General features: G+C 34.2%; 1 protein-coding gene and 2 pseudogenes across 1 annotated transcript; all 3 read right to left on the bottom strand.

Annotated features, from left to right (window-relative positions):
- Positions 1-1,343: 1,343 nt before the first annotated feature.
- LOC107625406 (putative 2-oxoglutarate-dependent dioxygenase AOP1.2) lies at positions 1,344-25,507 on the bottom strand (annotated as a pseudogene).
- On the bottom strand, positions 4,505-7,361 carry LOC107625407 (transcription factor bHLH10-like; annotated as a pseudogene).
- On the bottom strand, positions 8,099-9,032 carry LOC148574658 (disease resistance protein RPV1-like). Its single transcript, XM_088504537.1, has 3 exons — positions 9,008-9,032; positions 8,273-8,583; positions 8,099-8,119 (listed from the first exon to the last, which is right to left on the bottom strand). Exons 1-3 carry the CDS (start codon positions 9,030-9,032, stop codon positions 8,099-8,101), a joined length of 357 nt encoding a protein of 118 aa, XP_088360663.1.

Genomic DNA, 25,507 nt, shown 5'->3' with positions numbered 1-25,507 from the left:
CAAACGCATCACTTAGACCGAAATAAACGAGCCAAAAGCCTTAAAAAAAGGAATGTTGAGTAGTTTGGGGCACCGTTTTGGACTAGACCCATGTTCCTAGAAACCAATTTGGACTAAGAATGATATTAGCGCAACGTATAATGTTGCTAATTCATAATGGAGTAAGACTATGCTAGAATGAAGAAATCCAGTAACCTCATATACTCTAAAGCTATGGGAATGTAGATTCATAGTATTAAAATATCTATTTATGAAAGAATAACCTAAAAACGTTATAGAATAGGAATAATGACCAAATCATGATGAACATTAACTACTATAGTTATTATCTCTGTAACGATAATAAACACTCATTTAAAATGAGGAGTAAGCGAAAATAGATGTAAGAGAAGCTACATTAAAAACACTCAAATAAACACTCAACTAATTTAAGCACTAAAGTATCATTGTAGGTTGCCCTCTCGACATGGTTCATGACTAGACAAGAAAGCAAGTTCCTCAATTTTCTATTTGTGCTCGAATATTTGAAAAACCTTTCGAACATTTTAAAGGTGTTTCAATTATATCCTTCATGTGGGCAACTTATGACATGCTAGTGATACCACAGCGTATGAATGTCACATGTTAGTGACACGACAGTATATGATTGTCATGTCAGATTTTTATTAATGGTATTAACCTTCAAAGGTATAATTGAAATATATTTGAAACATTATAAATCAATTTAAAACAAAATATATTATAACTATATTCTTAAAGTTTTTCAAAAAATTTCAAGAAAAAAAAGTACTATAATGCTAAAAGCATAATATAGCACATAGAAATTCAATCAAAAGTAAGAATAGCAGACTAAAAATAGAATCTATAAATGTAAGAAAAAAGCAAAGGCTCAAGGAACAAACCGTTGCTTTTAAAATAGAAGAATGTGTTTGTCTATTTATAACAATCATATCACTGGTAATAATGATTTCAAGTTATACCATCATTATTTAATTTAAACTCAAAATACAAATATATCACTGATTTGCACCTATTACGCTTTGTAATCTCAATTCACAAACATGAGTTTGTCCATTTCATCTCAGATGATCGAATAACACATTACTCTTTTGTCGCATTCATCCGACAAGAAGTTGACGACTATATTACATAAAAATTACTGAAATAAACATAACATATCACATATAAAACATTAATAATAATACGAAACGTAAATTTTAACATGACATTAGAATCATAAGGACACCACACAAACTAACACAAACATATTTTTAAGTTCTAGTGGGTTTGCACAATTGAAATTAAAACCATGGATCATCCAAGTACATCACAATGTATGTGTGTTAGATTCCACAATATGCTTTGATACGTGAAGTAGATTTCAGAGCTTTATCTGAGAGAAAGAAATGGAGGTACCCGTAATGGTCAAAAGGCTTGTAACAAAAAGGGTTTTCCTCATCAACAAGCTCCTCTTGTGGTTCCATTATGTTATTAACATACGAAAGCAGCCCCGTAGAGTATCTATCTATCTTTGAGTTTACCAAGACTCGGTGTTCACAAGCTGGTATTCTGTCATTACTCCACACTTGTGCCATGAAAATTTCAAGTTATTTACTAAGTCAGAGACACGTAAAAAATTTTGAAGTATATTTCTCAATTAGTTGTGCCAAAAATCAAGTGGAATTGTCAATCTTGTTTCGTTTTAATTCTGTGCTTTCTTTTAATTTTTTATCATAAAAATGGAGATTTATTTTTGTTATTTTAAAAACAAGGTACTTGGTTCAATTATTTTTGGAGAAAAATAATTCTTTTACTCATAAGTTTTCTCTTAAAAGGAAGTTATCAATAGGATTTGTTAGCTATTAAATACATTATTTCTTATAATTTTTCTCATTATTTTTTTTAAATTTTAAAATATTTATCTCATTAAGAATATCTAAGTATCACCATAATTTAAAAAAATATATAGTGTCAATTATAATAAGTAAAATTTATCTTTTTTATAAAAACCACTACTTTTTCTCCTAACAGTAAGATAATTGCATTTTACTAGAAAATGAAGTACATGGTTCAAAGAGGGACATATTAAAAGAACGAAAAATTCCCTGTCAATGAATTATAGTTCAAATAGTATAGTCTCTTCATACTCAACTAAGAGGTTGCGGATTCGAATCTTCCTATCTTCAATAACAAAAAAAAAATGAATGTGATCAAATCCGGTTGAGGTCCTCTCCAAATGTCACCAGAGGATGCACATTTTTTAAAACAGTAGTAGATTAATTTGGCAGCCTCTCTACACCTTGGACACACAATGGAGGTTGATGAGAATCTTCGGTAGATGTTGGTCATGACAGCTAAGCTTTCATGCAGAACTCTCCACAAAATAATTACTTTTGAAGGGATTTTCAACCCCTTGCATATTCTTCTAAATTGTCAAGTTCTTCATCAACAGAGGGTACTAATCAATTGGTGGGTGGGAGAAATCATATGCTATGAGGTTGGTTGAGGCAACATCATACTATTTTTTCTTATTCCAAGACAAAATCAACAAATCAATTTCATCTTCATTCAAAAAAGTGTTAAGGATTCTTGTTCCTATGTCTGGATGAAAGGTTTTAGCTATTCAATTCTTGATTTTAGGTACAATTCTCGGTTAGTAAATCCTTTACCCAATACATTCCTGTGGTTGTGGGTCTAGTTGAATTAATGTAAAATGGGTAAGGCAAGTCAAGGATCTTACAAAATTCTAACACTAGACCAAGAACTAATATTCTATCTCAAACCTTTTTCCACTATCTTCCTCCTTTCTAGTAGATTCGGCCAACTCCAAGATGGTAGATGACCTTTTTTGCTATGAAAAGATAGGAATAGCGAAAGCACTTGCCCTTGAGAATACTGGACAGTGGTGAATTGGGTTTAGTAGCTGATGAGCGAATATTTTATACACTTTTTGACATTATTTTCATATAGTTTTTATTATGTTTTATTTAAGTTTTATTATATTTTAATAGGTTTGAGTGCAAAATTCATACTTTTGGAATCAACTTTGAGTTTGTGTGTTTTATGATGATTTCAGGTATTTTCTGGTTGAAATTAAGGAGCTTGAGCAAAAGTCTGATTCAGAGACAGAGAAAGCACTGCAGATGCTGTCAGGATTTGACCTCCGTGCACTCGAAAGAGCTTTTCTGGAGTTACAGAAGTCCAACGGGCGCGCTCTCAACAGCTATGGAAAGCTAACATCTAGGGGTTTTTAGAAATATATAATAGTCTATACTTTGCTTCGGAAATGAAGACCCAAAATTGGCGTTCAATGCCAGCCACCTACCCCGTTCCTGGCGTCCAACGCCCACAGAGGAGTAGCTGGCATCCAACACCCACAAGGGGGTCCTTAGCCAGCGTTCAATGCCCCTAAGGGACCCTAGCTTAGGGGAAACACTCGAGCTCAACCCAAATACTCACCAAGTGGGTCCTAGTAGTAGATTTTCGCACTACAAGACTAGTTTATCTTATTTTTTGTAATCCTTAGTTACTAGACTAGTATAAATATAACAAAGATCACCATTGTTAAGAACTTTCACTACAAAAAAATTTAGTTATTACGGCGGTTTTTTAGGGTTATTACGGCGGTTTGAACCACCGTTATTACCTTGAATGGCGGATAACAAAAACCGTCGAAATTCAAAGCGCCATTTGGTTATTATGGCGGTTTTTAAAAAACCGCCACAATTTCCTTGGTTAAAACGGCGGTTCAAAATGCCGTTATTTTCGGATACAACGACGATTTTTTAGTTAGTTAAAACGGCGATTTCAAACCACCGTTATTTCCGGTTAAAATGACACTTTTATGTTGGTTAAAACGGTGGTTCAAACCGTCATTTTTTTCGAATAAAACAGCGATTTTTTGGTTGGTTAAAACGGCGGTTCAACCGCCGTTATTTTCGGATAAAATGGCATTTTTTTGTTGGTTAAAATGGCGGTTCAAACTGCTATTATTTTCGGATAAAATGGTATTTTTTAATTGGTTAAAATGATGTTTGAAACCGACATTTTTACCGAGTTAAAATGGCATTTCATGTTGTTTAAAACGGCATTCATGAACTACTATTTTTACTGAATAAAAAAGACATTTTTTATCGTTTAAAAAGGCATTTTTAACTATTATTTTTACCACGTTAAGCAAACAATTTTTTGTTTAAAATTTCATAATAACAAAAAATTATAACCCATAAACAATATTACATAACTCAAATAAAATATCAAACATAATATATAATTTTTAGTATTAAAAATCAAAAGTAATAATTCCTATATAAATAATTAAGCAAATCATATCCACTAATTATTACTTTGTGAAGTATTAGCATAGAGACTGCTTAGGTTACTCAATAACCTCGACGGATCATAATTTGCAATAAAGACAATTCTCTTTTCTTATTTTCGTACATGTAACTAGTTACTTGAACCTTGGTACAGTGCCAAAACTTGAAACTATTATCCCCTTAACCTAATAGCTACCTGTATGTGGAACTGCTGCTGCATACTGAGTGTCCATAACATCGATCACACTGTTGGCTATAGCACTGGCATAGACTGAAATAGGCCATAGTTAAAATACAGAAGCATAACAATGTGATTCAAAAGATTTATGATTGCCCCTGTTAGTTTCTTGTCAAAAAGAAATACCAACCTTGCTATTGAACAAGAAACTGTAATATTTGCCAACATGTCCACCTGCAACATGGTGAAGTTCCAACTGAAGTTCATCCAGAAACTTGGCGACTGAAAGTAGACAGTTAATCTTCTTCCTCTGGAAGAGTTTGATTGTAACATCATCATCAATAATCCGCACATCAACCTCGCTATCTTTCGATTTCCTTTGAAGCCATGAGGTCCTTATGCATCCATCTGGATTGCTGAAAGACTTTATGTTACAGCTCTCTGCAGCATCATCTTTCGCTTTCTGCCTTTTGCATCTCTCCCTTTAATATCTTTTCTTCTCCACCAGTAATTTGAGCTCATTAACCATTCTGAGCAGCTCCCTTATATATTCAATGACATCACCCACCACAAAGGCTCTATCCATCTGTTAATAGCAGATTCAACCTATTAGTTTGATTTGTAAAAATTAGTAAACAAGTTTATAAGTGTTTTATACCTTTGTGGGGCTTGGGATAAGACTTCTCAGGATTTTGTATTTGCCATTCAGTTGCTATCTTCTTTGTTTCTCAGTTGCAAAGTGTTTGGTGCCTTTTCCTTCCCTTCTTTTGCCCACAAGTGATTTCAAGAAGGTACCCACTAACAAACACCCTAAGCCTTCTTAATAGTTGACAACCAGTTAGAAAAACACAAAATTAGAAACCAAAGCACATGAATCCCTTCAAAGCTTTTTAACATGCAATATGCAGCTAAGCCATATGGCACCTAATTACATATATATACGAACATGGTTTCCATTCATTTTTCCAACAAATTATGTCATAACCTAAACCTCCTTTATTATTAGACAATGAAGTTGCTTATATTGTTGGATATCTTACAAGGATCACTTTATTCACCAAAATGGGGCACATCATACTTAACAGGGATATCAGCGATATTGAAAAGTGAAATTGATGCTGTATGCCAAAACTTGTATCTTGGAGAATAAAATTTGTAGTCATCAGCTGAGATAGCTACTTCATTCCGACCTGTCAATCTCTTAAACCTAAAAACGATCAAAAAAAGTCAAACTAAGTGTGCACTCCCTAGAGGCTCAAATAAATTAAGTAATAATCAACATTCAAAACTGTAGAAGCAAATTATTAGCAGATCAACATCATCATAAATATAGGAAAAGAACTAGGTCTGCTTATCAAAAAGTACATTGAGAGTAGAACTTGACACTATCATCGAATTGAATTACTCGCTCTAAGCCATAAGAGTGCTCGCAGTTGTTGTTAATTCACTGCAAAAGCAGATAACATAACAAGTATTAGAACACCACAACATTGTGACATACCCAAAAGAGAAAAAAATGAGTCAAAAGCAAAATCTCATGATTAAAACGCTGATCCAAATTCTGTAGAATTGAGAACAAGTCGCTATAAACAAACAGAAGTAGAATAAAGCCAAGTTCGGAATTAATAAAACAAATAACGGTGACCTAAACAAATAGAGATTTGCATGAGGCAAAATGACAGCGAGAAACAGTATACTACATTTTAATGAACTAATCCAAATTCAACTCCATTTTACAACTTTCTTCTTACAACCAACTATGAAATGGACCTCTTAGTAGAACACTTAAAAGGAAAAAAAATAAAAAAACAAGGACCTCTGAGCTGAACATTAGAAAACAAGGACTTAAAATGGAGTTTTGCTTGGTGTGTCGGTGGGGGCAGTTTGTATTATTTTTCATTAGGGAAGCTGTTAGAGGGTTATTTCACGAAAATCTATACTTATGGTGACAAATAACACTGTATTAATGAAAAATAAAATAGTTGTTGGATTATTTATTTCATGAATAAGACAACACTATATAATACTCACATTATTCTTTTCTTTTGTGGTTTTCTTTTTTTCTTTTGGTTTTAAGGGGGGTTGTTTCGATAGTGACTAATATTGAATAAACACTCTTATGTCACGTTTATGCCTTATTACTAGAAATATAATAAGCTGGTAATAAGTGGGATTTTAAAATATAATAGCTTAATTATTACTTTTTCTTTTTTTGAGTTTAAAAGAAGATTTTAATGAGAAAGAATTAGGCCCAGTTTGGGTAAATAACTTAAATAAGTTCTTTTGGAAAAAGAGCTTAAAGCATAAGGACTTTTATTAATAGCAGCTTATACGTAAGTTATTTTGTGTTTAGATTTTTAGTTATAAAAGTCCTTATTTTAAAGTTGTAGCGTTTGGATAAATAACTCAAAAAATAATTTTTTTTTACAGAAGAGAATGAATATTAAAATAATGATGATAAAAAATACTTTCTAATATTGAATGTTGATTTTACATAACCTAATCACTAATATTGTGCATGATATGGTAGGTAAAAATAAAAAATAAATATAAAATGTGTCAATATATATTTTGTTGCTATTTTCTATTTTTTTACTCCTATTAAAATTTCCTTCTCCTTTATTGAGGCCAGGAACTTGCTATAATTAACTATGAAAATAATAGCAAGTTATAAAATCACATGTGAAAAAAATAAAATTAAAACTGAAATTTCATACCACAGTTAAATACAATTTAATAATAAAAAATAGAGTGATAAAATGATAAAAAAAATACCTAGAAGCAATATATGCAGTAGGTTGTTCAGATGCAATAATGTCTGAAAAATGGTGGTAGAGGATCAATACTTCCATCAGATGAATCATTACATGAAAATGGTGAGATTTGGAATATTGCATGAGAATGATGATGGAATGATGGTGGAAGGCCAGTGCTTCTAGTAGACCTTGCGTGAAGATGGTGGTGAAGGCTTAGTATTTTTCACAGAGTCAAGAAGAAAAGTAGATTTTTTTTGTTTTGAAATTAAATTTTTTTTAAGGAAGTGGTAGAATGACTTATCGAGAAGTAGAGAAGTCATATAATTCTACTTCTTCAAAAAACTGTGAATTAACTTTTCAGGAAGTTAAAAGCTTTTTTTAAAATGTTGCCAAATACGTAGATTTTGACTTTTCATAATCCAAAAGTAAAAAAAGTAGCTTCTGCTACTTCCCAAATGGGCTCTTAATACATAATTTGCAATTGATATAATGATATGTATTGAAATTTGAAAGTTAGATGCAGCAGTGAAAAGCATTTAGAGAGAAAGAACATAGTACAAAAGATACATCATGAACACTTGACTAGTAGACATATAAGATTTTTAGAAATGCCACATAAGTTCAATACTCTCCCTGGTGATAAAAAAAACTTATCTAAGCCAAATGGTAGCAAAATCCATACAGTACTATGGCCCCATCAATCTTGGAAACATTGCCCTTCCTTTTTTAAAAATTGATATACTTACAGTTAAGAAGATTCTGAAGGAAACGATTCATCCAAATCCATGTTCTTTTCAAGCGTTTTCCTTTTGTAGTTGTTAACTAAAATTCAGGCCCTGTAACACTTAGCATTTCGCTGAGGCAATCTAAAAGACAAATCAAAACTTAATACTGAATTACTGAAAGATTCTCATCCATCTCAACAACAAAAACAACAATAAATAAATAAATAAATAAATAAAATACATGGGTAGCTAGAATTAGAATTAAAAGGATTGGTCAAAAAAAGAAGAAAAAACCTGAAGATCTTCAGGGAGATACTCGTGCTTCATGGAAAGGTCCATAGCGCACTTAAGGCACTGGTGGCGCGCGTCGACTACCTCCTTCGAAAGCCGATTCAGTGTAACAAAACCCGGAAGGCAAGCATCTTTCTTGAGCGATTCCCGGCATGCGAACGCCGCCCCAGCTTCCGACAGATCAACAACGTAGAACACTGGCGCAACCTTCTGACCCTTACTGCTCCAACACTCTGTTATCTTCTCCAATTCCTTCAACCACCACGTCGAATCCCCATAGCTTCTGGAGAAAACCACAATCGAGATTCTAGAATCTTCGATTGCCTTGAACAAAAAAAATAAGCATTCAAACAATTCATCAAACACGTGCTATGCAAATCAGTAAATCACCAACGGAGAGCATATTTACAAATCAAAACTGTGAAGCAAATGAAAATTTGTATACATGCATGTAAGAAAAAAATCGAAGGAATTTCATGAAGACCTTACTCCAAATTTCTGCTAACAAAGAGAAAATCAAAACCTAGCATTAAAGAAATAGAAGTAGTAATAATTAGCAAATACAAAATATGAGTAATTAAAAGTAGAGAATGTGGATTTCTTTTTGGTTTTTCATAGAATCGCCAATAAAATATGATAGTATATGGCAGAACATCCCTCAGCATCATTAAAGGTTAAAATATTAAAAATATTCACACAAGACTGACAACAGTGCAATTACTAGTTTTTAACTCATACCTAGTTCATAAAAATCAATATACATTGAGAAACTGACAAGGAGCGGTTTAATTTCCGAAGGGCCTGGCTCATCAACCTAGCCTGCATTGCCATGTGTGCATCCCCCATTTCACCATCAAGCTCCCCTTTAGTAACAAGAGCAGCCACCTGTGAATGTAACAGAAAGTTAGTAGACATATAACCAAATAAGATGGAGGAAGTAAAAATTTCAAAATCTAAAATTTGGCCCTAGGTATGAGCTCAAAAGAGAATCCATTGGTGAACAGTTTCCAATTTTCTCCATCACAAATCTTTCCTCACTTATAACCAACATAGAAATGATATATAATACAAGTAGCAGCATATATCTTTGAACATGAATAAAAACAGAATCAATCGAAAAAGTTTCTAGTGCTGATGAATCTTTTTATAAGAAGGCTATTTTGAGTTATTACCATAACTAAGTATAACTAAATGATAATACTGGCTAAAATCACATTCTATTGGTGAAAATTTTCTAGTTCTTATACTTATTTGAAAAATCCTATAATAGATAAGGACTTATGGCTTAGAAACAATTCATCTCAATTATATCAACAAAGTAAAGGAGAATGAATGATGACCCAGGCACAAGAAATACATAAAGCATAAGCTCCTCAAAGAAAATATTAGACTCAAAGACAATAACACAAACACCTTATGGACAAGAAATTGCATGAAACATGTTTAAACTCAACTGATGAGAAAGATTACTAGAGAAATCATTTCAAAAACAGTCAAGTAACGCTATTGTTCTTTTAGATACTTCCTCTATGGCTTAGAAACAATTCATCTCAATCATAACAACAAAGCAAAGGTGAATGAATATTATTAAAAACAGTAACCCAATCATAATCATAATCATAATCAGCTTATAGTTGTGTTAAGATTAAAAAATAATCTTAAGTTAATATTATCAAAATCTAAGTTAAAATTATTTGAGTTTGCAATTTTAATTTGCAATTAAGTATGATATAAATAGAGAACAGGATCTCTGTTTTAAGAGTAGTTATGACATACTGATAATAGAAAATTTTAGATCTAATTGCATGCTTAACTAAGGGCATTTTAATTTAGGAACAAAACACATTTGTCCTAAGTTCTTTTCTTCCTTTCAAGTTCAATGCAACAAATACATACTCTACATGAAATCTTTTTTTTTTTCTTTGTAATGGATAATAATGCAGAGCGAGAAAACAGGGAAAATAGAAAAGAAAGAAAGAAGGAATTACTTGCCTGCTTCTACAGAGCTGAAGAAGGACCTCATTATTATATAGATAATGGTTCTGAGTGTCCGTACAGTCCAGAGCTTTTCTCTTCATCAAAATCAAAGCTTCAATGCTTGGCCATAGCGAATGTGGACTCTGGAGAAGTACACTCGCTACTACTACTCCACTACGATTCAAAATTCAGTGCCGTCCTGGATGAGATTAAAAATGAGTTTGTTTGGAATGTTGATCTCAAGAGTGAAGAGGAACAATTTCCTATTTTTTATTCTAGTAACAATTAGGTGCAAATACTTGCCAAAAACCTAGGGCTCTTATTTCAATTGTAATAACAGTAACTCAATCATAATCATAATCATAATCATATCAATAGCAATCTAAAACCGTAATTACAAGTTTACAATAAGATATAAACCAGATTCAACCGCACCTCTTCTTATTCTTGCTATTGCTGTTGATCTTGCTACGCAAACAGTGGAACCACTCGCGATGAATCCTTGCACACGACCTAAAAGAGGCAAGCCGACCTTACTGATCCAGAACGAAAGGGAGGCACTGAGATTTTTGCGGAGAAGATATAGGGGATGGCAAGGAGAGGAAGCTGGAGGGGCCGTCACCGGATAAGATTGCCGCTAGAGAAGCTATCGCAGGAGATGCCATCGGAGAAGATCGTCGTTAGAGGAGAACGCAAGAGGAAGAGGTCACTGCAGTAGCACCGTACACGAGCTTCAACTTTCAACCAACTAAAGTACTGAACCAAGTGTTTCTGAAACTAGGGATTTTCAATTTGTCATTTTATATACAAGTGCTAACGGCGGTTCAAAACCGCCATAATGACCAAAACCGCCATCAAATTCAAATTTATTATCCGCAGCGATCAAAATTGCCATATTATCCAAATATTACGGCGGTTTTAAAGAACCACCGTAATATAAATGCCATTTTAAACATATTTTTTTGTAGTGTTTTAAAAACTTCTAATCTTTGCCCTATTCGAACCTTTCATTGTATTTTCTACACAGCATGAGTCACTAAACCTCCTAGGTTAAGGTTAGGAGCTCTGTTGATTTTCATGGTTTTATAAAAGTACTACTATTCTATTCAATTTGTGTGTGACTCTATTCAAAGATGTATCTTCGTTCTTCAACCTTATGAGTGAGATGAACCGTGACACTCATCCTTATTCTACATGGGTTCAATGTGAGTCCTTGACTGGAGATCACTGAACCACAAGCTTGATTATACATCTCTTAGATGGCTAATCTACGACTTCATTGGGGACTTCTCGAAACACCAGTTCAGCCGAGGTATGGGAAGATTATAGTCTTTGTGGTAGAGGCTAGAACCAAAGCCGCAGTATTCTCTGATCTGGAAGATTCAACCTTGTCTGTGGCATTTTGAGTAGGATCATCAAGGGAGATGAATGATAATCCCGATTTTTAGGGTTTATCCTGTGCTTAGTCTAGTGGATTTTATCCATTATTCTCATACTTATTCATACAATTTGCATGTTTTACGTTTTCCTTCCTGATTTGTGCTATGATTGAAAGCATGCTTCTTTGGCCTTATATTTGCTAATATTAATCCTCTCTTATTACCATTCGATGCCATGATATATGTGTTAAGTAATTTTAGGGTTTATAGGGCAGGAATGGCTTAGAGGATGGAAAGGAAGCATGCAAAAGTGGAAGGAATACAAGAAACTGAAGGAACTACTAAAGTTGTCCAGCCTGACCTCTTGGTACTAAATCGACCATAACTTGAGCTACAGAGGTCCAAATGAGGCAGTTCTAGTTGTGTTGAAAAGCTAACATCCGGGGCTTCGCAACGATATATAATTTGCCATAGCTTCTCTGAATCCAGGTGATGCGCACGCGTGGATTACGTGCACGCGAGACCTGGCAAAAATCCATTCCACGCTCACGCGTGGACGACGCTCACGCGTGACTTTGAAGCATGCTGGACGTATCAGAAATCACTGGAGGCAATTTTTGGGCTGTTTCTGACCCAGTTTTTGGCCCAGAAAACACAGATTAGAGACTATAAAGTAGGGGAATCCATTCATTCATCAACAACATTCATAATTCATAATTTTTAGGTTTTAGATGTAGTTTTTAGAGAAAGAGAGGCTTTCTCCTCTCTCTTAGGATTTAGGATTAGGATTTATCTTAGGTTAGGTTTACTTCTTCTTCAATTTTAGGTTCAATGTTCCTTTACTTTAGTTTCTCTTATACTTTTATTTGTTCTATTACTTTAGTTTGTTTATTTTTCCAATTTGATTTATGAACTCCATGTTATATTTGATTTCTTTATTTAGTGTAATTTGAGGTATTTCAAATTTATGATTGCTTTCTTCTATTTATGATATAAATAATTTGGATTTTCCCCTTTTAGTTTGGTTGAGTAATTGGTGACACTTGAGTTATCAAACTCAGCAGTTGATTAAAAATTGGAATTGCTGATTGATTTGGATCCCTCTAAAGCTAGTCTTTCCATAGGAGTTGACTAGGACTTGAGGAATCAAGTTGATTAGTCCACTTGATTTTCCTTTATTTAGTAAGGGTTAACTAAGTGGGAGCAATAAACAATTCTTATCACACCTGATAAGGATAACTGGGATGGGATTTCCAGTTCTCATACCTTGCCAAGAGTTTTTCTAGTTATTAATTTATCTTCCTGTTATTTAAATTCCCTTTTCAACCTTTCAAAAACCCATAAATATACCTTTTTCCATAACCAATAATAAATCATACTTCCCTGCAATTCCTTGTGAGATGACCCGAGGTTTAAATACTTCGGTTATAAATTTTATTGGGTTTTGTTACTTGTGACAACCAAACTTTTGTACGAAAGGATTCTCTATTGGTTTAGAAACTATATCTACAACGTGATTATTTTTATGAAATTCTTTACTGGCAAGAATCTGATCGTCAAAATGGAGTCGTTGCCGGGGAATTGCAAACGTGTGCCTTATTATTGGTTATTGTAAATATTTGCTTTTTCGTTTCTTTCTTAGTGTTTCTAGTTTTAAGAGTTTATTTTCTTTAATTTTTATTTCCCTGACTACTATGAATTCTCACCCCTCTGGTTTTAAGTTTAGTTCCAATGTTGTTGTAAGGAATGAAAACTATAATGAAAATAGGCATCAAGGTTGGAAGAATCAAAGATAGGAGGAGCCACAAGGATTTGATCAACCCTCATGGCAACAACCCCCTCTAATGCGCTATAACCAACAACCATTCTGTGATGCATACTAAGACAATAGTTATGGTGAACCCTTTTGTGACAATCAATCTCCACCAAATTACTATGGTCAAGAGCCATTCCAAGGTGCATACCAAGATGATGAATATGGTGGACCTCTTGTAGTTACCAACAAGACCCACCATATGCCTATGACCCCCCTCCTCAACATAGGTTTGAACCACCAAACTCACAAGCCTCCTACTACCAAACAACCTCATATGATCCTAACCCATATCCACCATATCAACCACCCTATGAGCCATATGAGCCATACATAGATCTACCCCAATTCCAACCCAATTACTCCCAAGAACCACCACCTCCATATATACCATATCCATACCCATCAACCCAAGAGCACTATGATCCTACTTATGATAGTCAAGCTGGACAAGAGTCAATCGATCGTCTCCAGGAAGCAATAGATCAACTTCACGCAACCATCCGTCAAAAGTTTGGCCCAAGAGACTCATGCAATGAACAAAGCATTCCCACAGATGAGTATGTTGAGCAACAAGTGGAAAAGATGGAGAGTGTTGAACTGCCACATCCTTATCAAGAAGAACTACCTCCGTATCATGAACCCTTCCCCCCAAGTAATGAACGCTCATATTCACCCCAATCTCCAATGAATGAAACCATTGGTGTACTTCTTCAAGGGCAAGAAGAGATGGAAAAGAATGTGCTAAATTTCGCGGCTGCCTTGGGCGAGTTAATAAATCAATTAGCTTTCCAACATTTGAACACCCAAAGTACTCCCATGGCTACATGTGGAGAATCTAAAGAAAATTATAGTATGAAGGAGACACTAGAAACTCTGGTGGACAATGAGGAACATGGTTTTGTATTGGAACAAGTGGAGGAAGCCATAACGGTTACAGAGGAAGAAGTGGTTGAAGATTTAGGAGATGCTAAACCTCCATGGGAATCTAGAATTGTAGAGTACTCCTCCAATAAGATTGAAATTGATGTCAAGAAGGCTAGTGCACAACCTCCATGGCATATTCCTTATGAAGACTTGGATGGGGTAGTTCAAGAAGTAAGTTCCCTTGGTGATGAGGATCATGCATCAAGTCCTCCTAGTGATAAATCTACATCCGCAAATGAACCCCTTGAATATGAAGACTCTTTTCTGATTGAGTCTGAGAATGATGTGGAAGCGGAAATTCTTAGAAAAGGGCAGACGGGAGTTGAGTACGCTTTGTCAAGAACGTGGGAGACTTCTCCACCTAGATTGCCATCTACTCCTTCATTTGAGTGGATAAGGCTTGTCTCTATTCGCCTTACCATTCCACCTGAATATGGTATTCTTGAAACGGATGGCCAACTTAGGAGACTTTGTGGCATTAAGCGTAAGAGAAGGATGTTTAGTGGTTGAAGTTGTAAATCAAGGCTCATCAAGGTTGATACTTCAAGAGATAGATGTAAGGACTCAACTGGTGATAATTTGGTTAGATCTAAAAGAAGAGTTTGGTACTCCGTAGAGAATTCAGAGTACTTGCCAACTGGATGGAACCATGATGATCAACTTGAAGACGGGTGTAGAATCAAGATTTGGGATTCGGGCATACACGGGGATCCACTTTGGGAGCTCAAAGCTTGTGAAGAACTCCCTCAAGGCTTGGAAAATTCACTTGAGAATGACGAAGATTATTGGAAGTCCAAGCATTGGTGGCAGTTTCAGGATGAGTTCAAGCATAAGCCTCCATGACAAGGAGCTCGCCAAATGTCCAACTTAAATACTTTAACTAAAAGTGCTAGGTGGGAGACAACCCACCATGGTATATTCATTCCTTTTTGTTCTTAGTTTTATTTTATTTTATTTTTATTCGTGTTCATTCATAATTTCTGCATAGTCATCTGCATTCTGCATTTTGCATTCTGCATAAAAAATAAAAAAATAAAAATAAAAAAGGGGATCGACGCGCAAGCGTCAACGACGCGCACGCATCATATGTGTCTACGCAACTAGACAGAGAGTTGCGTAAGAGACGTGCGGGAGGGGTGCGGGTGCACAAGCCACCCTACGCATACGCGTGCTTCACGCGTATGTGTCCCCTACAAAAAGTTCAACCCACACGTAAGCATCAGCGACGTGTACGCGTGGGAATGAAAATCGGCATAAAAGCGTGCTGAACAGAGAGTTGTGATGGTCTGGCGCTGGCACTGTGCTAGAGGCACAAAATCACCCCATGCGTATGCCTCCCTGACGCGTGCACGTCAATTCGCTAATAGACCTCCCACGCGTACGCATGGGCGACGCTTACGCGTTGAACGGCCAATTTAGTTTTCGCGCGTACGCGTGATGCACGCGTACACGTCGCGCCCCGTTTCTAAACTCTTACCCTTTTTCTTCTATCTTTTCTCCTTCTTTCTTCCTCCTTTCTTACTTTCTACTTCGTTATCTCTTTAACTTCTCATCCTTCTTCACCTTCATTCTATTTTACTTAATTTATTTACATACTTTCGTTCATTACATTTTAATTTTGTGCATATTTTTATTTTCTTTTCTAAATTTATTATTTTTCTATTGGTGTTAAATTTTCTTATTTAACTGTTGCATCTTTTCTTGCATTATTCCGGTGCTTCATGACTTGTTTTATTCTGATTGGGTATTATTATTCATAAGACAATGCTAATTTTTATAATACTGATATTCCTTTTGCATTGATATGCACTTATACTATCTTGCATTATCCACACTCTCTTCCCCATTGTTTTAACTTTTGCACTATTGATATGCCATTTGCTTCCACTATTTTTCACTTGCATGTTGTTGCTACCATGTAATTAAGACCCTTATTATTTGGCATTAACACCCATATTTTATTTGTTTTCTATCTTTGTTTCTGGGTTACTTTTCTTCTTTTCCTCTTCTTTCAGGATGGCCACCGGGAAAAGGAAAGGAAAAGAACTTCTATATGGGGCGACAGACAAGTCCACCTGCCCAATCTTTGGAAAAAAGTATCAGTTGTAGCAGCCCGTCCACCTGCACATCTCAGCATGCACCGAGGACGGTGCAATCTTTAGGTGTGGGGAGGTCGATACCGATCTCCATGGATTAGTTATTTTCTTCTCAACACCAATGCCTTATTTTCTTTATTAGTTCATTGTTGCATCTGCATATTTGATTGCATGTTTTCTTGATTTTGTGCATATATTTACCACTGCTTGGTTAAAGTACTGAGTTTCCTTTCAAGACCTTATTTTATAAAATTTCACTAATTTAAATTAAAACTTTTGTGTTAAACTTGTTTGAAGATTGTAAATTGGAATATGAATTATAGCTAAGAACACACAACCTGTGAGATTTTGAGCTTATTTATATGGTTACATTATTTAACCATAAATTTTTATTCCTGTGTGTTTTCTTCCCTATGATTGCAATCTTTTCTTTGTTCCATTCTATATGTCCACTATTTAGTATATTTACATGCTTGCATATGATTGAGGCCATTACTTGTTTTTGCTCACTTATCCCAAATAGCATACACTTTTAATCACCTTTGTTAGCCACTTTGAGCCTTTTAATCCCATTTGTTCTATATTTTACCACATCACTAACCTTAAGCGGAAAAACAATTAAATACCTCAAATTGAATCTTTGGTTAGCTTAAGTTAGAGATTGTGTATCAACTAAGTGTGCGGAAACTGTGGGAACATGGGCTAATAAGGAAATGTGTTATGTTTTTACTTTGATAAAATATTGGGAATTTGGGTACCTACTCATCTGAGACCAGAAAAATTAAAAATCCATGTGCATTGATAAGTTATGTTTATTTTTCTATTTAAAAATAAAAAAATTAAAAAAATTAAAAAATTAAAAAAAAAGAGAGAAAAAAATCCAAAAAAATTATTCAATAAATAAGTAAATAAATAAGGGGACAAAATTACCCCAATGCAAAGTTAAGTTAATAAAAAGATCAATGCATATGTGATAAAATTAAAAGAAGAGTTGATGCATGAGTATGTAAGTTGATGCATGAGTATGTGATGCAAAAGTCAGAATTCTGGGTAGCTAGGCATGACTTTAGAATTACATAGAGAGAGTATGTGTGTGTTAGGTGAAAGCTTAGGTTAGTCAAAGATTCATATTTCAGCTCACTTGACCATACATATATCCTCACTCTTACCTTAGCCCCATTACAACCTTGAAAAGACCTCATGATGTTTGCATTGGTACATTAAATATTTTTTGATTGGTTAGATGAAGAACAAAGTTTAGAAAGCATGATTAGAGAAGAGTAGAGTGATTCACCTTAGACACTTGAGAGATTAAAGTGCATATACACTACCAGTGAGGGTTCAATGCTTGATTCTATGTTCCCTACTTTCATGAGCTATCTTCTTACAAGTTTACTTGTCTTTTATTATATAATTTGAATTAGTGAAATCTGATTTATGTTTTTCTTGAAGAGCTTATTTACTTTTAACCAAGTAGGTTAACATCTTAGCATGTAGTTGCATTCATATAGATAGGTTGCATTTCATACATTATTCTACCATTCCACTTCACTCCTTTATAGCTTCTCTTGAGCTGAGCATGAGGACTTGCTAATGTTTAAGTGTGGGGAGGTTGATAAACCCCATTTTTAGGGTTTATCCTGTGCTTAATCTAGTGAATTTTATCTATTATTCTCACACTTATTCATACAATTCGTATGTTTTACGTTTTCATTCCTGATTTTGTGCTATGATTGAAAACATGTTTCTTTGGCCTTATATTTGCTAATATTAATCCTCTCTTATTACCATTTGATGTCGGGATATGTGTGTTAAGTGATTTCAAGCTTTATAGGGCAGGAATGGCTTAGAGGATGGAAAGGAAGCATGCAAAAGTGGAAGGAATACAAGAAACTGAAGGAATTGCTAAAGCTGTCCAGCTTGACCTCTTGGTACTAAATCGACCATAACTTGAGCTACAGAGATCCAAATGAGGCGGTTCTAGTTGCATTGAAAAGCTAACATCCAGGGCTTCGCAACGATATATAATTTGCCACAGCTACCTCGATACCAGGTGACACGCACGCGTCGATCACGCGCACGCGTGACCTGGCAAAAATCCAATCCACGCTCACGCGTGGACGACGCTCACGCGTGACTTTGCAGCGTGCTGGATGATAAACCCCATTTTTAGGGTTTATCATGTGCTTAATCTATTGAATTTTATCTATTATTCTCACACTTATTCATACAATTCGCATGTTTTACGTTTTCCTTCCTGATTTTGTGCTATGATTGAAAACATGCTTCTTTGGCCTTATATTTGCTAATATTAATCCTCTCTTATTACCATTCGATGCTGTGATATGTGCGTTAAGTGATTACAGGGATTACAGGGCAGGAACGACTTGGAGGATGGAAAGGAAGCATGCAAAAGTGCAATGAATACAAGAAATTAAAGGAACTGCAAAGCTGTCAGCCTGACCCTCTCGCACTAAATCGATCATAACTTGAGCTACGGAGGTCCAAATTAGGTGGTTTCAGTTGCGTTCGAAATCTAACATCCGGGGCTTCGAAAGGATATATAATTTTCAATTGTTGCTCTGAATATAAGTGATGCAAACACGTGCATCACGCGCACGCATTGCATCTGCAAAAATCAGCGTGTTTGAATTCGCAACTAGCGAATTCTGGGCTGTTTCTGGCCCAGTTCTCCGCCCAGAAAACAAAAGATTAGAGGCTATAAAATAGGAGAATGCATCCCTTCAAAAATAGAACTTTCATATACATAATTTTACGTTTTAGATGTAGTTTCTAGAGAGAGGGGCTCTCTCCTCTCTCTTAGGATTTAGGATTAGGATTAGGATTTAGGATTTCTATTATGATTAGGCTACTTCTCTTCATTCTAGGTTCAATGTTCCTTTAATTTATTTTCTACTTTTATTTATTCTATTACTTTAATTGTTATTTATCTTTTCAATTTGGCTTATGAACTCCACGTTAGAATTGATTTCTTTATTTAAATGCAATTTGAGGTATTTCAGATTTAAGATTGCTTTCTTCTATTTACGATATAAATAAATTAGATTTTTTCCCTTTTGGCTTTGGTTGAGTAATTGGTGACACTTGAGTTATCAACTTAGCAGTTGATTGGAAATTGGGATTGCTGATTGATTTGGATCCCTCTAAAGCTAGTCTTTCCATAGGAGTTGACTAGGACTTGAGGTATCAAGTTAATTAGTCCACTTAACTTTCCTTTATTTAGTAAGGGTTAACTAAGTGGGAGCAAAAATCCAATTCTCATCACACCTGATAAGGATAACTAGGATAGAATTTCTAGTTCTCATACCTTGCCAAGAGTTTTTACTATTATTAATTTATTTTTCTTGCCATTTAAATTACTTCTTCCTTATTTCAAAAACCCAAAAACATACTTTTTCTCATAACCAATAATAAATCATACCTCCCTGCAATTCCTTGAGAAAACAACCCGAGGTTTAAATACTTCGGTTATTATTTTTATTGGGTTTGCTTAAGTGACAACCAAAACTTTTGTACGAAAGGATTCTCTGTTGGTTTAGAAACTATACTTACAACGCGATTATTTTTATAAATTTCTTTACTGGCAGAAATTAGATCATCACTAGACGTATCAGAAATTGCTGGGGGTAATTTTTGAGCTGTTTCTGACCCAGTTTTCAGCCCAGAAAACACAGATTAGAGGCTATAAAATGGGGAAATCCATTCATTTATCAACAACATTCATAATTCACAATTTGTAGGTTTTAGATATAGTTTTTAGAGAGAGAGGCTCTCTCCTCTCTCTTAGGATTTAGGATTAGGATTTCTCTTAGGTTAGGTTTACTTCTTCTTCAATTCCAGGTTCAATGTTTCTTTACTTTAGTTTCTCTTCTACTTTTATTTGTTCTATTACTTTAGTTTGTTTATTTTCCCAATTTGATTTATGAACTCCATGTTATATTTGATTTCTTTATTCAATGCAATTTGAGGTATTTCAGATTTATGATTGCTTTCTTCTATTTATGATATAAATAATTTGGATTTTCCCCTTTTGGCTTTGGTTGAGTAATTCGTGACACTTGAGTTATCAAACTCAGCAGTTGATTGAAAATTGAAATTGCTGATTGATTTGGATCCCTCTAAATCTAGTCTTTCCATAGGAGTTGACTAGGACTTGAGGAATCAAGTTGATTAGTCCACTTGACTTTCCTTTATTTAGTAAGAGTTAACTAAGTGGGAGCAATAAATAATTCTCATCACACCTGATAAGGATAACTGGAATGGGATTTCCAGTTCTCATACCTTGCCAAGAGTTTTTCTAGTTATTAATTTATCTTCCTGCTATTTAAATTCCCTGTTCAACCTTTCAAAAGCCCATAAATATACCTTTTTCATTAACCAATAATAAATCATACTTCCCTGCAATTCTTTGAGAGACGACCCGAGGTTTAAATACTTCGATTATAAATTTTATTGGGTTTTGTTACTTGTGACAACCAAACTTTTGTACGAAAGGATTCTCTATTGGTTTAGAAACTATATCTACAACGTGATTATTTTTATGAAATTCTTTACTGGCAAGAATCTGATCGTCAATGAACTGCAGGAGCTTCACCCTCATTCAGATTGGGCATACACTAAATCTAGCGTTCAGCCTGAGAGAGGAAGATTGGCAGCCATTGAACCGGCGTTGATCACTTACAGCCTGTCATGAAAAGAACCACTCACAGTTGGAGAAAACAGTAAGAAAGATTGATCCAGAAGAATGAAGCATTTTCGAAGCCTCAACCATCTTCTTTTCATTGAATTCACAACTACTAAGTAAATTTATCTTTATTTAGTCTTTATGCATTTTTAACAACATAACTCTTTTCTAATCACCTGACTAAGATCTACAAGGTGTCCATAGCTTGATTTGAGCCAACAATCTTCGAGAGATCGACTCTGATTCACCTCAGATATTACTTGGACGACTCTGAGAGTGGAATGGCATTTTTATTGAAGAATATGACATACTTGTTTAGATTGACTTTTTGACAACTAAACATCTCATAGTTATAGAGAAGCTCTAGAACATTAGTGAATGAATCATGTGAGGCCTTATAGAAAGGGATAAAGACATCAGCAAAATTGTAAATGATTGGCAATAATACATCTTTTATGGATTTGAATGTCTTGAATTTTCCTGTTTTCTCTATCTTGTGTAATAGGAACGAAAGAGCTTCCACACAGAAAAGGAGATGGTATGGTGACAGAGGATCTCCTTGATAGATGGCCTTTGTTGGCCTAAAGAAGTCATAAGGTTGACTCTCTACAATAACAGAGTAAGAAACACTGGTGACCAAGTCTGAAATCCACAAAATCCATCAACCATCAAAAACCATTTTCTCCATAATAAACCACAAAAAGCTCTATTCAACCTTATTTTAGGCCTTGATCATATCCAGTTTCAGTACCATTTCATATTTCAATCTTGTCTTCTGTCTTCAGGTAGTGTATCCACTCACGGGCAATGAGTATATTGTCAGATGTAGCCTTCTTTTCAAAATACACTTTGGTTTGAACTCACAAAATTATTCATGAAAAGTTGAAGTCTTTGAACCAGTACTTTAAATTTTGATATAATCCTATAAAAAATAGAGAATAGACTAATAGGTTTAATTTGATACATGTCTCTAGCATTTGGGATCTTGGGGATTAAGCATATCAGGAGTGTGGTTGAAACCTTTTAGAACTCTTACAACCCTAAAGAAGCTATAAACTACCTTGAAAATGTCATCGCCTGAAATATCCTAATAGAACTAGAAAAATTTGCAATAAAACTATCATCTCCTGATGCACTCTTCGCACAAACAATGAAAGTTGGCCTCTTTGCTTCCTCCGATCCAAAGTCACCATCCTCAAGAGACAACGATTCATGCTAGTTGTAACTACAGGAATAAAGTCATGAAAAGTAATAGTTGGATCAGCTGGGTTAGAGGTTGTGAATAGTTCTTTGAAATAACTACTCGTTACTCTAGCTATGCCTTTCGTCTCTGTAGCTCTCACCCCATCAACTCTAACTAGTCTCGATATCTTATTTTTTCGATTTCTAGATTGGAACCTTTAGCAAAAGAACTTTGTGTTGCAATTCACGTCTTTAATCCACTTATATCTTGATTTTTCTCTCTAATATCTTTCTTCCTTTTGTATTCTTCCTCCAATTTTCTCTCGAATTTATCAATCTCACAACTTCGATGAATCCTTTCTACCCTCCTTGCTACATAGCACTGGTTCAGTTCATCAATAGCCTTCTTGAATTTGACTTGCTTTGATATTGTCATTAGACTAAACGGTGATGAACATTGAAAAATCATATGCATGCATGTTTTAATTTTTTAGAATTAACTTTTTGATCTCTTCATTACCACACCACCTTTCCTGAAATTAGAACCTCTTTATAGTGACCTGTCTAGGAGGATTGGTATCAAGTAATAATGGTGCATGGTACGAACTCATTTCAGCTAGTCTTCGAACCACTGCAGCCTCATAATTACCTAGCTACTGCAGCCCACATAAGAAACAGTCGAGTCTCTCCTTTAATAGGTCTCACCCTGCTCTCCTATTAGACTATGTAAAGTTGAGGCCTATCCACCAAAAAGTTATCATCGATAAAATAGTTAAAATTATTAATAGAACCTAATGATCTTAGATCTCCTCCCTTATTTTCTTTCTAACTCTTGATTACATTGAAACTCCTCGTTACTATCACCTTGCCATCAAATTCAAGAAGGACTACCTAGATTCTTTAAAATTATTCCAAACGAGTATGCACATTAATACTATGAGACACACCCACCAGTCCCGCTCTTAATTTTTAGCCTCATCTTTCACTGTTGTATATCTTACCTTCACCTTTACATAATCCCTCCATGCCAACACAAGCCACTTGACAAACCATTTGAGTCTATAAAAATGAACATTAATATCCATATGATCTAAATTTTCTCTTCACATTTCGAGATTAGTTTTTGCTTCGCAAAAAAAAAAAAAAATCAATTCGAAAAAGTGAAATTGGCACATCCTTTTAGGTAGCATTTGTTTTGAGGTACTGGGACAGAGTTTAGAAGACTGAGATCCGTATCATGTTTGTTAGCTCAGAGACTGGTACTAAAATTTCTGTCTCTGTTCCTAAAATTTCAATATTTCAGTACCTCCAAAAACTGAGAACACAGGGGATTGAAATTCTTAGAAATAGAGACTAAAAATTAATAATATTTTATACCTAAAATACCCTCATTTCAATTAATTAATTCTAATTTTACCCTTTGTACAAATTAAATTAGAGCTTCATTCTTGTTTCAATTTCTGTCTCCCATTTTGCACCAAACAGAATACAAAAATTTATTTCAGTTTCTGTTCTGAATCTCTGTCTCTCAGTCTCAGTCTTTCCATCTCTGTCTCTCTGCCAAACGCTACCTTAAGGTTGTGGACTAACAAAGGTCCTCCTAAACTCCAATAAAAAATAGATACTTTGAAACATTATCCACTTTTGTTTTTGGACGGATATTTAAGAGCAATGCTATATGACTAGCAAATCTTATCATTATTGGCCAGCAATAATTTGCATCTATATTTATAAATATTTTGCACATAAGAAACATATATTTTGCACCTATATTTATTAGAGTTTTACACACATGAATCAATACAATTTGCACTCACATTTTTCAAATTTTACACACATACATCAGTAAAATTTATTTATTAAAGATAATCTAGTATTTGTGCTGGCCAAATGATAGTCAAAAATACTAAAAGCTATTAATCCCAAGAGTTCTTTGATATTAAAAATGGTGAGAGAAAAAAATAAATATTGTATCACGTATATATCTAATTTAAAAGTGACTGACCTGCAATGCATCACCACCCATAACCAAATACAAAGAGGATGAAACACCAACTTCAAACCATTCCCCATTCTTGAGCTTAACCCCCAAGCCTTCTATCTTCTGATTTAGTATTGTTAGGAAAGATGTGTCTGAATTAGGAGCCACTCCCAAGTTGCTTTCACCAACTTTTGGTGTTCTGTACTTGTAACCTCGGAGCACATAATCAGTTAAATCCAGTAAACATTCTAATTTCTTGTTCTCCAGTCCATAGCTCTCAAACAACATTCTTTTCACAACTTAGTCTAGTTTTTGTAATTGCTTTGCATAGGAATTTACACTTTTGCTGCGTGTTGAGACTGTAGTTAAATCACAAATGTTCATTCAATATATTTGACATAATAATGAAAAAAAATTATATAAGGATTTAATATTTTTATATATTTACAGCGTAAAAAATTGCTTATAGAGCAAAAAGACTAGTGTTGTGTATCAAAGTTAGGGATTAATTCATCATTACACCAATCAATAGAAAAAGAGGATCCATTATAAGAGCAGCAAAAAATCTCTATATATACTAAAAATTAGATATGAAATTAACTATTATGTATTTATGTATATTTATACATATTTGATTCACACATTTTTTAATTAAATAATTACCTAAAAAATAATCAAACTTGGTATAGTAGAATAATAATCAAACTTATAATAAACTAATAATCAAATTTATTTACAGGAATATACTTATGAAATGCTAAATACATACTTTTATACATAATATTTGATTAGTGATTAATTTTTGGTGTACATATAACATAATTATAAAAATAAAAATGGATAAAATAGTAAAAAATAAATCAAAAGCTAACTAAAACTAAATATATATGTGCATAAATATCTATCTAAAAAGAATTTAAGAAAAAGTCTACTTCTATACTTATAAACACTAGCTACGAATCTTTATAGCTCCTCCTTTTGTTTTTCCTTTTGTAAAGAATTTAAGAACTTCAACTAAAAGAGTAAGAAACAAAACAAAAAGAAAAGTTACAAACCTTTTTTACTAGTATCAAATTTAATTAAAGGTCAAACACGAGTGTTCATATAGAATTACTCTAAATTTGAAGTTTATAAGAAAAAGTTAATTACCAGAAATGATCATTTCCTTGAGGCCACAT

This window comes from Arachis ipaensis, chromosome B2, assembly GCF_059453495.1.
Source record: "Arachis ipaensis isolate K30076 ecotype BB chromosome B2, ASM5945349v1, whole genome shotgun sequence".
In the NCBI taxonomy this organism is placed as follows: domain Eukaryota; kingdom Viridiplantae; phylum Streptophyta; class Magnoliopsida; order Fabales; family Fabaceae; genus Arachis; species Arachis ipaensis.
The sequence above is the reverse complement of the archived record's forward strand: the minus strand, read 5'-3'. Positions and strand labels throughout refer to the sequence as shown.